A 14,184-nucleotide genomic window follows, 5' to 3' on the forward strand; every position below is an offset into this window, starting at 1 on the left:
TCATACTCATTTTAATCGGACAATTTGGTTTGGCTTAATCATCTATACACTGCCGTATTTATTTTCTTTTTAAATTTTGACATGAAAATATTTTACTTCAATAAAACTTAATTATAAAAATTAAAGATCAAAACACCATGGAATGTAACTACGTTTATTTAATCCGTTATTGTTCATTTGTTACATTTATTCTTTCTTTCAATCTTCTTATTTTGTACTAATAATGATGGATATATGTGTTTATCCCCAAAATTCAACTTTCACCATAAAAAATGAAGGATATCCTCTTTAATTTGTCCAGAAATAATTGCAGTATGCTTGTGTATTGCAATGACGATAAATAAAACATATAGCCAAATAATTTCAAATGTTGGACTATATTGGTGCAATATATTTTATTACATTGACTATTATATATTGTATTTTTCAAGAGAGATATCAATATCGATAACAAGAGTTCAAATAACAACGCATTTAAAGTATCTACGGGAACAAACATCAAAAACATCATATTTAAAGAAGTATTAGGTAATATATGATTACATTTTTTATTTCTATATTATAAGTACATATATCATTCACATGACGTCGAATTATTTAAATTCAAATATTATGGAAGTGTAGTCACATTTGAAGGTTGTTACTATATTTATTTTCTTGCGCATCAACTGTTGCAGTCATATACATAGTATTCTAAGTAAAATTTAATTTTTGGTTCATTAATTTATGTAAAAATTGATTGAGAATCTATGTAAAAAAGTATGAATATCAAAAAATTTAGTGATCGAACATCAAACTTACAATTATTATAAAAAACTAGTAAACACAAAAAAGAAAGTGTGTTTTATATATTACACGTGTCTTTTGGCATAGCCACCATCCAAAGAGCTCTGTCCCAAATACTTGAATTCGTACACAGCACTCTCTCAAGAACTGGAAAATCGAAAATCGCTTCTTCAATGGCGTCGGCGAAACGTGAATCATGTGTAAGTGACGAGCCTGAAGCCAAGAAAGCAAAGGTTGAAGAAGGGCCATCACAGCTTCCAGTATCCACACCCCGTGTGGTTCTTAACCCCGCCGATTGTGACTTAGGCAAGAACATCACACTCCATTTTCTCTCTTCGTTTTTATTTTATTTTTTGTGACATTAAATTTTGAATTCTCACTTCTTTGTTCATATACTTCTCTTGTTACAAAATTTAGAACCCTGTATGGATGTATCATGTTTGTATTTTTGTTTAACTAGTTTCTATTGGTTATGCGGTACATTAATGCTAGGGTTTGGCATGGTGTGTTTGGTATAATTACATTTTTGGCTAAGTGTGGAAAGATGTTCTCCGGAATCTTTTTTGGCTGAGGTAGGATTTTTACAAGGGGCATTTTCATTTTCATTTTTTTTACCAAGGAAATTCCAAAAAAAACAAAAGGTATCACACGTGAAGAAGCTAGCTAATTCAACATCTAATATATATACATAAAAAAAAAGTAACCTTATATGTAGGCAGTGTAACCCATGGGGTTTAAAGATAGATGCCTTAGGTGTAGTACTTTTGAGTTTAAATAGGTAGGTGATCAGTGGCGGAGTCAGAAATTTCGACTAGCGGATTGAAAAATTTACAAATATGCCACATCTGGAACTTGAACTTGTACTTTTCTTATGTTAAGGGGATTCAAAGATCTGTACAGGTACACTTTTTTTTTTCTCTATTTGCATAGTGTAGTTTTCCAACGTATCCCCTTCATTGCATGTGGTTCCACCACTGTTGATAATTATGTTGGGATCAAACATATGGAGTGAGAGCGGAGACTTCAGTATAGAAAAACAACTTGCTCTCTTATCTAACACTTCGCCCATCCCAAAATATTTGTCATTTTTTCAGGAAATCAGTTTAGCTCTTCATTTTGACAAAAACTTTACGAAAAAAGAATACTAGGATGTGACACATTCGGTTAAAAGAATCTCCTTATAGCCAAGCATTTATTGAGAAAGATTAATAAGCTTAGTGGCTTCCACTACAATGTTATTGCTTCAGTTCAAATTCATATAACGTCTGAATTTTAGACTTTGATGTAGTCTTTTGCTCCATTAAACTAAGGAATTTTAATTTTTCTCTGGTGTTTTCTTTATCAAAGCAAACTTTTTAAATTATTTTTCCCCACTAACACTGATATAATACGTAATCAAATTAACACACTAAACTCTTCCAGTCTAACAATCTCATATAAAATGGGACAAAGGGAGGTACTATATATTTCAACAAAGAAAATGTTATCTATTAACTCAAACAACCTATCACCTGAGATGAATTTTGTCAGTTTAATTTTGTCATACTTGATGTTGTGCACATTTTTCGAACAAAGCTAATTTATGAGGTTTGAAGAGTGAACTTAGAAAAATAACAAGGTATGAAAAGAGAACTAGGAAAGTAACCATTCTTAATATGGCTGAGTGCAAAAAGATAAAGGGTTAAGGTGGAAGTCCGGAGGAAAAACATTAAGGATAAAAAATATATGTCCTTGGACATATTTTTAATATCTTGTGATATGCATCACTAATATTAAAAGAAGAATGTATCTAGAAAATGAGTAAAAAAAGAATGTGTTCTAATGTCAAATGTTGTATCACCTTAATGTATTGCTTATGTCAGTAAGTCATCCAACACAAGTAGTCCCCTGTTTTCAAGTATTTTTAGATGATTTAAATAGTTAAAGCTTAACTTCGGTCTTGTAAATGTCTGCAAATCAGATTTCTGTGAAAAAGTGGTCATAAGAACGGGTGAACTTTCAATTTTGTTTCATCTTGTTGACTAATTTTTGTTGGTATGACAATATCAAATTCTCTGGTGTGGGATAAACATGTTGGATTGTTTCATGGTGTCATAGTCTCCTCTTTGGTTTTCCTGTACTTGGGATTCGATAAATCCCGAATCACAAAATGTCAAAGTTGAAAGATGGAATTTTACCAAAGGTTTGACACAGGTCGCCTTTAAAGGCATGAATTCGGTTGTTTAATGTGGATAAACACTAGTGCTTGAAACTTGGAGAAGTTGTATCATGTTATTAACTTTTAAAGTGTGAGTAATCATAGTCAGTTTTCTTTTTCCTAATGGATGGGGCATATCGGCTGGCAAGGTGCTTAATGGCTGAATGGAAAGATTTCAGTAGTCTGTTTGGACTTTAAATCTGCCACGAAAAGTTACTATCTTGAACTATGTTTATGAAACACTTCCAACAGTTTTTAGTTATGTAGATCTATGCTTATGGAACTCAGCTTTGTCTTAGATAGATTCTACTCGTTGTTGACACAAGTGGCTATATTGGGTATGGGCACTGAATGGTCAGGAAATTTTTTATGAGCAATCTTTTATGGGAACATGAGAGCAGTGTTATCAAAGGGCGAAAAATGCAAAAAAGTTCTAAGGTCCGCAGGAGCTTTACGCGCAAATAAGATGTCGGCTTTAATGAAGAAAGGCGCAAATGGAGAGAAAAATACAAATATGTATGCATAGTCCAAGACTAATAATTAGAAGCATGTATAACAATATAAGGACAAAGAAATTGAAAAAAACAAATAAAATAACGATAAAGTGTAAAGAAATTGAAAAAAATAAATAAAATAACAATAAAGTGATATATCATTTGTTTTGTGTCGCCTCTTCGAGAGTACGCTTATTGGCAAGGAAAGTATGCCTTAGAGCCTTGATGACGACACTGAAGTGACAGCTAAGCGAGACAAAGTGCTCAACATGCTTTGCGCATCACTTCAGGGCTTAAGCGCACTTAAAGCGCGCCTTTGACAACACTGCATGAGAGCTGAAAAGAACACGAGTACGCTATATATATAGTGTACAAATACTACCGGAGGGGAGGGGGAGGGGGAGGGGGAGGGGGTAGGGTAAATGGACTATGCTAGCTTTATCCCAGCTTATGAAAGTTACTTTTTTAAATCTGGATATTTTGTAGCAAACATGTTGTTTATGTTGGGCATGAATATCTGGCTTGGCTGAAGGGTCTTGTCAGTTTTTTCAAAGCTTACTCTGTGTTCTTTTGAGTTAGCTGTTCCTGGAATGGTAGGCAATATTGTTTTCTGGCACTTCCTTGTGACTAATTTTTGGTACCGTCGAACAAATCTCTTATTTTGCTTGTTAGTAGGTATATGAATTGCCCATGTTTAGGTGCTTATATGTTGCTTCTGCCTAATTTTCTTGGATGGTTGTTTCCCTTAGTTATAGTGTTGTTAATATCATTAAATTTGAGAGAGGACTTGGGGATGGGAGAACTAGTACATTTAGAGAGCCGAATATTTCTAGAATTAACATAAATGTTTGCATAATTTATATTTTTTGGTGTAATAGTAGTATGTTATATAGTTTGGATCAGTGTATGGACTTTTTGAGTTTGTTAGGAGGGATCAAATGCTAGTCTGATGTATAGAATGATGTTGGGTCCTGTACTATCCTGTACCGTCTTGGTACTTCATCAATAAAATGTGACTATCAATTTTTTTTTTTAAAAAAGGTCAAGTTAGAGAGCCGATTAGCCAGTGGTCTGTTTGCTGTGACTTTGTTGGTAGGTGTTATTTATTAGTCTATTCCTCAACATATTGTGTTTGATGTGGATAATTCTTTCTTTCAGATTTCAATGTTGAAGGAAATGGATTACAAGGTTCAGCGCTTTATGAGCAAGGATTTGCTTATTGCTGGTCAGGTGCTCGAGCCAATATGGGAATCACTGGAGGAAAGTACTGCTTTGGTTGCAGAATTGTTTCAGATCAGCCCGTAGACATGGAAGATACACCACTAGATCAGCAACATCTCTGTCGTGTTGGCATCTCAAGGGGAGATGATGCAGTAGGAAACCTTGGGGAAACCCTTCACAGTTTTGGGTTTGGGGGTACTGGAAAATTTTCAAGTCATGGACAGTTTTCTGAATATGGTGAAAAATTTGGGGTTGGTGATACCATAATTTGTTGTGTTGACCTTGAGTCTAGCCCTTTGGCTTCCATAGGTTTCTCTAAAAATGGGAAGTGGCTGGGAATAGCAAAGCAATTTAATGCAGGTCCAACTGGCCTTGAAGTGGTGGATTGTCCAATGAAAAATCTACAGTGGCATTCAGCTCTTTTCCCTCATGTCTTGCTTAAAAATGTAGTTGTGCACATGCAGTTTAGCATAGACGACGGATTAGCTCCTGTGGAAGGATATAGACCATGGTCTTGTGCCATGGAAGATGGGAAAGCCATAACAGGCCCTAGCTTTCTGAATCTGTGCGATTGTGAAGTTATAATGATGGTGGGACTGCCTGCTTCCGGCAAGAGTACCTGGGCTGAGAAATGGGCGATGGAACATGCAGAAAAGCGATATCTTTTGCTTGGAACTAATTTGGCTTTGGATCTAATGAAGGTTTCATATCTTACTGCTCCTTTTTTTCTTTTAAAATAGAAGTGGTGCTGGTGTTTCTCATTTATAAAAAAATACGGAGGCTTGTCCGTCAGTTGCTACTTCCATAAAATGTAATTCATCTCCTTACAGGTTCCTGGTTTGCTGCGCAAAAATAACTATGGTGAAAGATTTGAACGTTTAATGGACCGCGCTACTGGTATATTCAACACTCTTTTGTCTAGGGCTTCCCGGATTCCTCGTAATTTCATAATTGATCAGACAAATGTCTACAAAAATGCTCGCAAGCGCAAATTGAAGCCTTTTGCAAACTATAAGAAGGTATAGAAAATTATTCTCTTGGGGAAAAGGACGCACTTTTAGGTTAGCAATAGTCTGTGCTGAGTGCTGACTACTCTCCTAATAGGCCTTTAATGAAGCATCCTCATCTCTCTGTTTGTTTTGCCTCTGAATCAGATTGCTGTTGTGATTGTTCCAACACCTGAAGAGCTCAAGCTCCGTGGTGAGAAGCGATTCAAAGAAATGGGCAAGGAGGTTCCTGCCGAAGCAGTAAATGAAATGTTAGGTACCACAGAGATTGGTTTTTGCTTGTCTTAATATTATTTCCCCTTTTCTATTGTAACCTATAATTTTACCTTGCAGTGAATTTCGTTTTACCTACGAGCAAAGATATGCCTCGAGCAGATGAGTACTTTGATGAGGTGAATGATTTCAAAAGTGCAACACTAAAACCTGTAAACCTTTGTTTTCATATTTCTCATTTATGCCTCGTTTTGCATGTCATAGGTACGATTTGAAGAACTTGGCAGAGCGGAGGCTCAGAGATGCTTGGATGAGATGAAAGCAAACGTGAATTCGAAGAGGGAAATTACCCCTTATTCTCGTGGAAGTTCTGTGCAGTCACTTAACAGCCCATCAATGCAGCGCCATTGCCAATCATACAGTGGTTCCTCATTGCTGAGTCACAGAAATTTATCAGGTCTTTTACTACTTCATCATGACGCTTAAACTTGTATTGCTTTTTTGCTTGTATTTCTTGGAATACCCATGCATATCTAGATTACCTTTTGATAGGTGGACAACCAAATAGTTCATATGCTCAGCCTCCACTGCAAGCACCTCGTGAAACCTACTTCGCGACCCCTTCCAGTTATGACCCCATGGGTGATTTTGGTTGCCATGAAAGTCGCAGTGCCTATGGCAATTCAAGGGGATATGAGATGGAAGCTCAATCAGCTATCCGTGGAGGGATTTATGAGCCTCATGCGGGTTATGGAGCTTGGAATGCAGCTGAGTTACACCGGAGCAGCATGAATGATCCCTACTTGAGGACGTCTGGTGGTCCAAGATATCTTCCACCTGACTCAAGAGGACCCGCTTTTGAATCGAGGATGCCAGCACCATATGGTAACTTAATTTCTTGTCTTTTTCTCTTCCTCCATTTTCATTTTACTTGCATTTTTATAGCTTTTCCTGATAAAAACCTTGGAATGAGAAAACTATTGGAAATGTGTAAGAGTACTTTTGGTTGTATGGCGTTTAAACTTTGCATGACTTTTTGTGACACAGTGTCGTTTACACGATTATATAAGAGGGGAGTGACAAAGTAAGACTTGGTTTGCAAATTTTCTGCTGCTATAAGACTTTGTAGTCTAATTACTATAGTCGGGTTGAATGTCGAAAACGATGTTAATCAGGAAACAAAAGGGTTAAAGAGCTGCAGTGGAAGCTTTATTGGAGAAAACTCTTCAAACTAGAATTTAGCTTGTTGGTCTGAAATTCATGTAACATATGCTCCTCACCACGTATTTCTGGCATAATTGTTCTTGTTAAAGAGAACAAAACAAGTTTCTTAATTTGTCGTTTTGTGTTTTGGTTAGGCTTTCCTCATGGGGTTCCAGCTCCAAGACCGCCATATGGAAATTTTCCTTCCGGAGCACAGGATCCTGGTGTATACGCTCCACCTCGTCCAAGATACTACTGATTGTGGAAAGTGCATGAAAGTCAAAAACACTACTATTTGATACTCACTTGTATTGTTTTACTATAGAATCAAATGGTGTTAGTATGAAGTGAGGGGCTGCTTAAGATTTTGTGAATGGTAAGATATATAGCTTGTGTACGGTGGCTAACTTTTAGTATATATAAAAACGTAGAATATTGGCATCTCAAGTTGTGTCTTTTTTTTGTTTGGTTGGGAAAAGGTCCAAATATACCCCTATATTATTTAAAATAGAGCAGATTTACCCTCGTTTGCAAGGTGACTTTTTAATACCTTTGCCGTTAATAAAATGGCTTAGATTTACCCTTTTCAGCTAATGCATGTCAATTAGCTAATTTAAAATTTATTTTTTTTTATTTTAAAAAAATGTTAAGTGTATTTAATTAAAGGGTAAAGGACAACATATATACCTGAATTATTCGATATATATTAAATATACTCTTCGTTAATTAAAATGCCTTAAGTTCAATATTCTTCCCCTTTGTTTGTACCCCCAATCCACATATCTATTTACTATGAATAGGCTGACTAAATTTAAGCGAGTTAAAATGGCCTGAATAAAAAATATGTTTGACAATTACTTGTTCAAAATTTATTCGAGTCGTGATAAATTTGATGAATTTGGATTAAATGATAGTAGGTCACAACTCAATATGTTCAATTTAAGTATGTATTTTCATTTGTTTGTTTGTCTTTTATGATTCCTTTTAGTAAATACTTGTATTTTTATTTCATACTTTAGATATAAAACCTAATTTTGCTCAACTCATTTTTCATCAATTAAATTCGTTCTTAACTTCTTCTTTTTTTCTGCATTCTTTTGGATGTGGTTGTTGCCTTTGGACGGCTAGAGCGGCTATGCATTTTCTCCTCCTTAATTATTATTGAAATAATGAATCACTATAAAGACAATAATGAGGATAACATAAAAGAGTTATAGCAGGAAAGAAAATATTACTTTAAGAAATTGTATATGTTATGTAACAAATGGATTCCCAAATAACTAAAATGAGAAGAAAGGTTAACAATTAAACACGCACACACATTTCCTCTATCTCTCTTAGCTCTCCACAAATTTTTTTTATGCTTTTATTTAACATATTATTTCAAAGAGTTCTCTTTAGACAATAATAAAAAGGAAAAAGTTTGACTGACGTCTGCTAGCTGAAAAGGGTAAATCCGATCCATTTCATTGACGACAAGTGTATAAAAAGGCACTTTGCCAACGGGGGTAAATCTGCTCTATTTCGAATATTATTAGAGTATAATGTAAAATATAACATTTGAAAAGAAAATATTATTTGGAATTTTGTTAGTATTGAGCCTATACATTGACTATTGGAAGGAACTATGAGATCAACAAGAACGTAACAAAGGTAGAGCTTTCAATTTATAATTTCTATTCTCGGCATCAACAGTAATAGCATATACTGTAATTATAAATAGTAGTATAGAGTCATCAACAGCTCCAAAGGCAAATTCCTACTTGCGCAAATACTTAAATTGTTACTCAATAATTAGATTTAAATCATTTCCAGAAGTAATGCTGGAAATTAATAAATAATTGTGAAAGTAACATTAGAAACAGAAAGAGAAAGGGATCTTTACACAAATAGCCGGTCATATTCATTATTTACTTTTTCTAGCTATATACATAGATTAGACACAATTATACATATATAATATATAAATTATGCATATATTATAATTCCACAGACTATTTTTAGTTTAATTAATTGGACGAACGGCTATTTGGGTTAATTCTTCAAATAGATAGAAATAAGGTTACTACACAAATAATTTCACGTGGATAGTTTCATCTGTTTGAAAATTTTGTTTAATTTATGAACTATTGCAGCATATAGAAGAGGAAGTATAAACATAAAATCAATTATAAATATTTTACCTTTGCATTCTATAAAATCAATCCTATAAAATATGGTATTTCAGGCTTGAATCGATCCAGGATTTTTCATATTCGAACTATTCTAACTTTCAAATTTCATTGCATCGAGTTGCTTGAAATTTATTTAATCTCATGAAGTGTTGTAGCCATATTTGTAAAGTTTTGTATTCTGAGCACAGAAAAAGGGAATGGAAAAGAAATTAAAAGGAGCCGTAAAACATTATTTGTAGTTATAGAGAAAGTGAATAATTTATGGAGTTAGATTAGGATGCCTACATTTGGGAAGATGATCGTGATTTTTTTTTCTTTCTCTTTCTTACTGTTTCTTTGTGAAATTCTTTGATAAGTTTGCAATTGTAAGTATGTAAGGTTTATATGAATAAAAATTTAAATACGGCCAGTTTCAAACGTGGGAGTCAATTTCGGACGTGGATCAAAGTAGTTTTTTTATTGATTTTTCAGGTTTAACAAATCAACAAACGTGGGACTCAATGTAGATATAAACTGAATGGAAGTTTTATGGGGCATTTGCATCTATTTGTGTCACTTTTTAACTTATGTCTGCTTTATAAAAAAAATTGCAAGCAACCCGCTTTTTCGCATAACTTCAGCATACGGGGCTGAAGTAGCAAAGACAGTCACGCAAAACTTCAGCATTCTAGTAGTCGGGCCTGAAGTTCAGCTCTAGAGCTGAAGTTTTTGTATTGTAACCGAAATTTTTGTTTTGTAAATGGCGAACTTCAGCTCTAGAGCTGAAGTTTTTGTTTGTAACTGGCGAAGTTTTTGTTTTGTAACTGGCGAACTTCAGCTCTAGAGCTGAAGTTTTTGTTTTGTAACTGGCGAACTTCAGCTCTAGAGCTGAAGTTTTTGTTTTATAACAGGACTGAAGAATGTTTGCAAAAAAACAAAAGTCCAACCAAGTAGATAATCTAGACTTCCAGATCTGACAGTTTCTACAACATTGACATGCAATCTCAGAGTAAAAAGATTAATGGTCTATCTAAAGAAAAGGGCTTAAGGGAGGCTGGGGTCACTTCAATCACTTAAATAACATGTCGTCTGGTTCAAAAACAAATTGTCAAAACTCTAACCATCAGTGCAAAATCCAAGCTTCAAAACATTCTCCGAATCTCTGCTAATAACATCTCTTTCTAACATATGAAGGTACACAATATCGAAGAAAGGAATGCAAGGAAGCACTACATGGGTAACTAAAACGAACAAAAGCTCCATCACCAACAGCTTTCTTTTGGTTCTTATGCAAATGCTTATTCCGGAGAGATATGGAGATCACTGGGAGAAGGAGAAAGAGAAAGGGGGCTGAAATTGTTTAAAAAATGGGTACAAATTAAAAGTTTTAAAAAAAAATGAATATAGATTAAATGGGGGTGACCAAATAAGGCGCCTATGCAATTTTTACAAGTTTTATTTTTTTTGAACTTGTTTTAACAAATTAAAGAAATAGCCCAACAAACGTGGGACTCAAATTTAAAGTTTAATTTTTTGAACTTGTTTTAACAAATAAAAAAGAATAACCCAACAACGTGGGACTCAGATGTTGAAGTAAACTGAATCAGCATATTTTTAAATTTTAATTTTAAATTATTGTTGAACCTCCAAATTAGTTGGAGGTTTGTCTTAAATTTTGCCACTTGGTAATTTTTGGTTGTGCAACTTCGCATTCTAAGATAGTTTGCTTCTCCTATTCTATATAGATAAATTTTGACCCTTTTTTCTTAATAATGGTATGTTTATGCCAATTACATGTTATTCGTCTATGTTGTAATTTGGATCTTGGTCTGTTAAACTCGTTTTTTCTTTCCCTTCTTCATTCCCCTTCTTTGATCTCTTGTCTGATGTCCTAAATTCCTAAACTCTCCGAAATAGACCAATCCGACCTAATTATTTTGCAGTTGGACGCAAATTTAAACACTAATTGGGTATGGAAAACTTATCAATTATTAAAAAAAAAAAAAGACATTTGAGATTTTTCTTATTTTTTATGGACAATCACTTATAATTGTTCTAAGTTCATGCACATTACTTTACTATAAAATAATAGCAAGTATTAAGATATTTCAGATTCTTTTCGTTGATATTTCGCATTCACCAACTTTAAATTAAAAAGTATATCTCTGAAGTTCACCTGTAATGTGTTAAGTTCTGCCGAAAAGAAAATCTCAATCTATTAGTTGTCTTGATTTTAAATTAAATAGACAAGTGAAATCTTTTGTCTGCGATAAGCAACTAGGGAACTAACCAAATGGGTCACTCGCCCATTCCTCTTTTTATAAAGCACGAATTCCTTCTAAGAAGTATGCCATGTGTCGTACAGACGTATAAATATTGCCTTTTTGATGCTATATTGTGCATCACTCAAAAGAAAAAATCTTCTAAATTGGCATCTTTATTTGTCGCTACATTATATAAAGACTCAATTGTTTTCTCTTCAACTACAAATTCAAACATTATTTCTCAAAGAGTTCGTGTAAACGATTGTAATTTATAGTTGTATGGGTCAAAAATCTGATTAAAGGAATTCTATTTAAAGAAGAGCATCCAAGAAGCAACCAAGTCGAAGTTACGTGTAGGAAACAATATGCCGGCAAGTGATTTAGCTACGGTCGAGTTCGAGCACTCAATTCGGTCCGAACGGCCAGTTCAACACTTAGATATTCTAGAGGAATGTTCTATGGGATATTTCAGGAACTTAGGTACTCCGGTTAAGGATCGCTGGGTAAAAAAAGTGTTTGGTATAAATATCATAAGAAAGTATGAGAAAAGGAGGGGCATATATACACACAACAACATATACATCCCACAGGAGAGAAAGATGCTCCCGAACCTTAGGCTCCTGACCGAGAAAAGAGACGAGAGCTTAGAATCTCGATATGCATCTTTAATTTTATTTATTCGAAGGGATGGAAGGCGATCTTGTTTGAGCATGGTGATTCTTTTCTTTTATGTATTCTTCATTATCACTTGATATTATTAGAGCAATTGTCTATTTCTTACATTGTGAGAGTCAATCACTGTTGTAACCAAAATTTATGTTTAGTTGTGCTTGTTCATTCCTATCATTTATCTCAGATCTGGAATTAATTATTTCTGGCTAAAATTTACCCCAAATCTTTTTATTAAATTGTTTTAACTAAAAGGGCCTAATACTTTTTAGTTAAACAACTTGGCGCCGTCTGTGGAGATTTTTCTTGCCAAAATTTTAGTTTCTTCTAGATCTAATGTCAGTCAGAGTTCAACTCCCGGCTGCCGCAGCCTCGCTCTCTCATTACAAACAACAACTTGAGAAATTTGTAGACAAGCTTTTGAAATAGCCGAACCAACCAAGGTCAAATCTTTGCATGAAATCAAAGTTATGTTTGATATCTATACGAAAGCCACATCTTGATGTAGTAATGGGTTTGGTACGAGTTGTCAAAGTAGGATTATGGACACTACGCACTGAGCACGTCCACAATCCTATTGGATATATTTACGTTAGATATTAATCTATACTTTATGCACGTTGCCCCCTCTCTTAGGAATGGACGATAGTCTATTGTGTAATTATTTAAAATAACAAGTTTACCCTTCCCATATGGAGTATAACTTATGTTTTCCTTATTTTTGTGCACCTGGGACTGGATCGGACCAGGACTCGAACTCGAGATCCCAACGAGAAAAGTAAGTTGTCAGCCCATAAGATGCCCAAACTCGACTAACGGTGAAGCTAAGCATAAGGCTGAGATCAAATCTAAAGCCAACATTCGACTACGGGGCGAAACGAGTCATTCTACAGCGCCCATTCCCCTACGCCAACCATCAGGTCAAAGTAACAAACAATTTCGTTTGGGGTTAACTTGTTATTTTTCTTTTGGATGGGAATGGGAATAGGAGCATTCTCCCAGATGCGCGAACAAGGAACAAATGCCATCAAAACAACGTACCATGAAAACATTCCGTACCATACCATCCTGCAGGCAACGGTCGAGTAAAGCTCCCCCCTCCCCAACCTCCAACAAGTTGGTGCTTAACGCCATAAAGGGAAAAACCTGTATAGACTGGGACTGGGTCACCAACCCGGAAAACATACGAATCTCTTCAACAAGCAGACAGAACACAAGTGGGTGAAACTCCTGTGTGGACTAGGACCGGGTCACTCGCCCGGAAAATATACGAATCTCTCCAGCACACAAATAGAACACAAGTGCATAAAACTCACCTATGTGCTCGCCAAAGCAACTATGCAAAAGTACAACTAGCTAAAATTCGATCTCGTCCGTCCATTAAGACGTCCTGAAGCTTGAGCAAAACATTCATCGCCCCACCTATCGACTACATCTCTAGGCCGAGCAATGAAGGAACTAGACAGACTGGGGCTCCTCGAATGTATGCACGATTTGAACATAAACATGAATTTCTCTAATGAATAAACAAAGCAGTGTGACACTCTTACACGATGCCAAACATACACAACGACGCCAACGCAAAGGAAATATATATTGTCTCACTTGAATTATTTTCCAAGTCTACATTCGACCTCGTTCGAATTAGCAGGTCAAATCTGACCTCGCTTGAATTAACAAGACAAAATTCGACCTCGCTCGAATTAGTCGGTCAAATCTGACCTCGTTCAAATTAACAAGACAAAATTCTACCTCGCTCGAAATTAGCAGGTCAAATCTGACCTCGCTTGAATTAACAAGACAAAATTCGACCTCGCTCAAAGTAGCAAGTCAAATCTGACCTCGCTCGAATTAACAAGATAAAATTCGACCTCGCTCGAATTAGCAGTCAAATCTAACCTCACTCGAATTAACAAAATAAAATTCGACCTCACTCGAATTAGCAGGCCAAATCTAACCTTGTCCGAATTAATAAGA

At 35.2% G+C, this 14,184-nt stretch overlaps 1 protein-coding gene across 2 annotated transcripts; it reads left to right on the top strand.

Moving 5' to 3' along the window:
* Positions 1-854: 854 nt before the first annotated feature.
* Positions 855-7,568, top strand: LOC107811823 (uncharacterized). 2 transcript variants are annotated; one of them, XM_016636819.2, is made up of 8 exons: positions 855-1,092; positions 4,636-5,399; positions 5,529-5,717; positions 5,853-5,961; positions 6,039-6,097; positions 6,183-6,375; positions 6,471-6,803; positions 7,277-7,568. In XM_016636819.2, exons 1-8 carry the CDS (start codon positions 960-962, stop codon positions 7,378-7,380), a joined length of 1,884 nt encoding a protein of 627 aa, XP_016492305.2. In that variant the 5' UTR covers positions 855-959; the 3' UTR covers positions 7,381-7,568. The 2 variants fall into 2 exon arrangements, with proteins under 2 accessions (XP_016492305.2, XP_016492304.2); XM_016636818.2 differs by having other exon boundaries at positions 858-1,092; positions 6,456-6,803.
* The last annotated feature ends 6,616 nt before the right edge of the window (positions 7,569-14,184 follow it).

Source organism: Nicotiana tabacum, chromosome 3 (genome assembly GCF_000715075.1).
Source record: "Nicotiana tabacum cultivar K326 chromosome 3, ASM71507v2, whole genome shotgun sequence".
Classification (NCBI taxonomy): Eukaryota; Viridiplantae; Streptophyta; class Magnoliopsida; order Solanales; family Solanaceae; genus Nicotiana; species Nicotiana tabacum.

What these genes read in the sequence shown, in the direction of transcription:
- LOC107811823 (XM_016636818.2), top strand. Translation starts at nt 960, where the DNA reads ATGGCGTCGGCGAAACGTGAATCATGTGTAAGTGACGAGCCTGAAGCC. An exon ending in TGGCTTTGGATCTAATGAAG is followed by an intron (nt 5,400 to 5,528) that starts GTTTCATATCTT and finishes ATCTCCTTACAG; the next exon opens with GTTCCTGGTTTGCTGCGCAA. An exon ending in AGCAGTAAATGAAATGTTAG is followed by an intron (nt 5,962 to 6,038) that starts GTACCACAGAGA and finishes TTTACCTTGCAG; the next exon opens with TGAATTTCGTTTTACCTACG.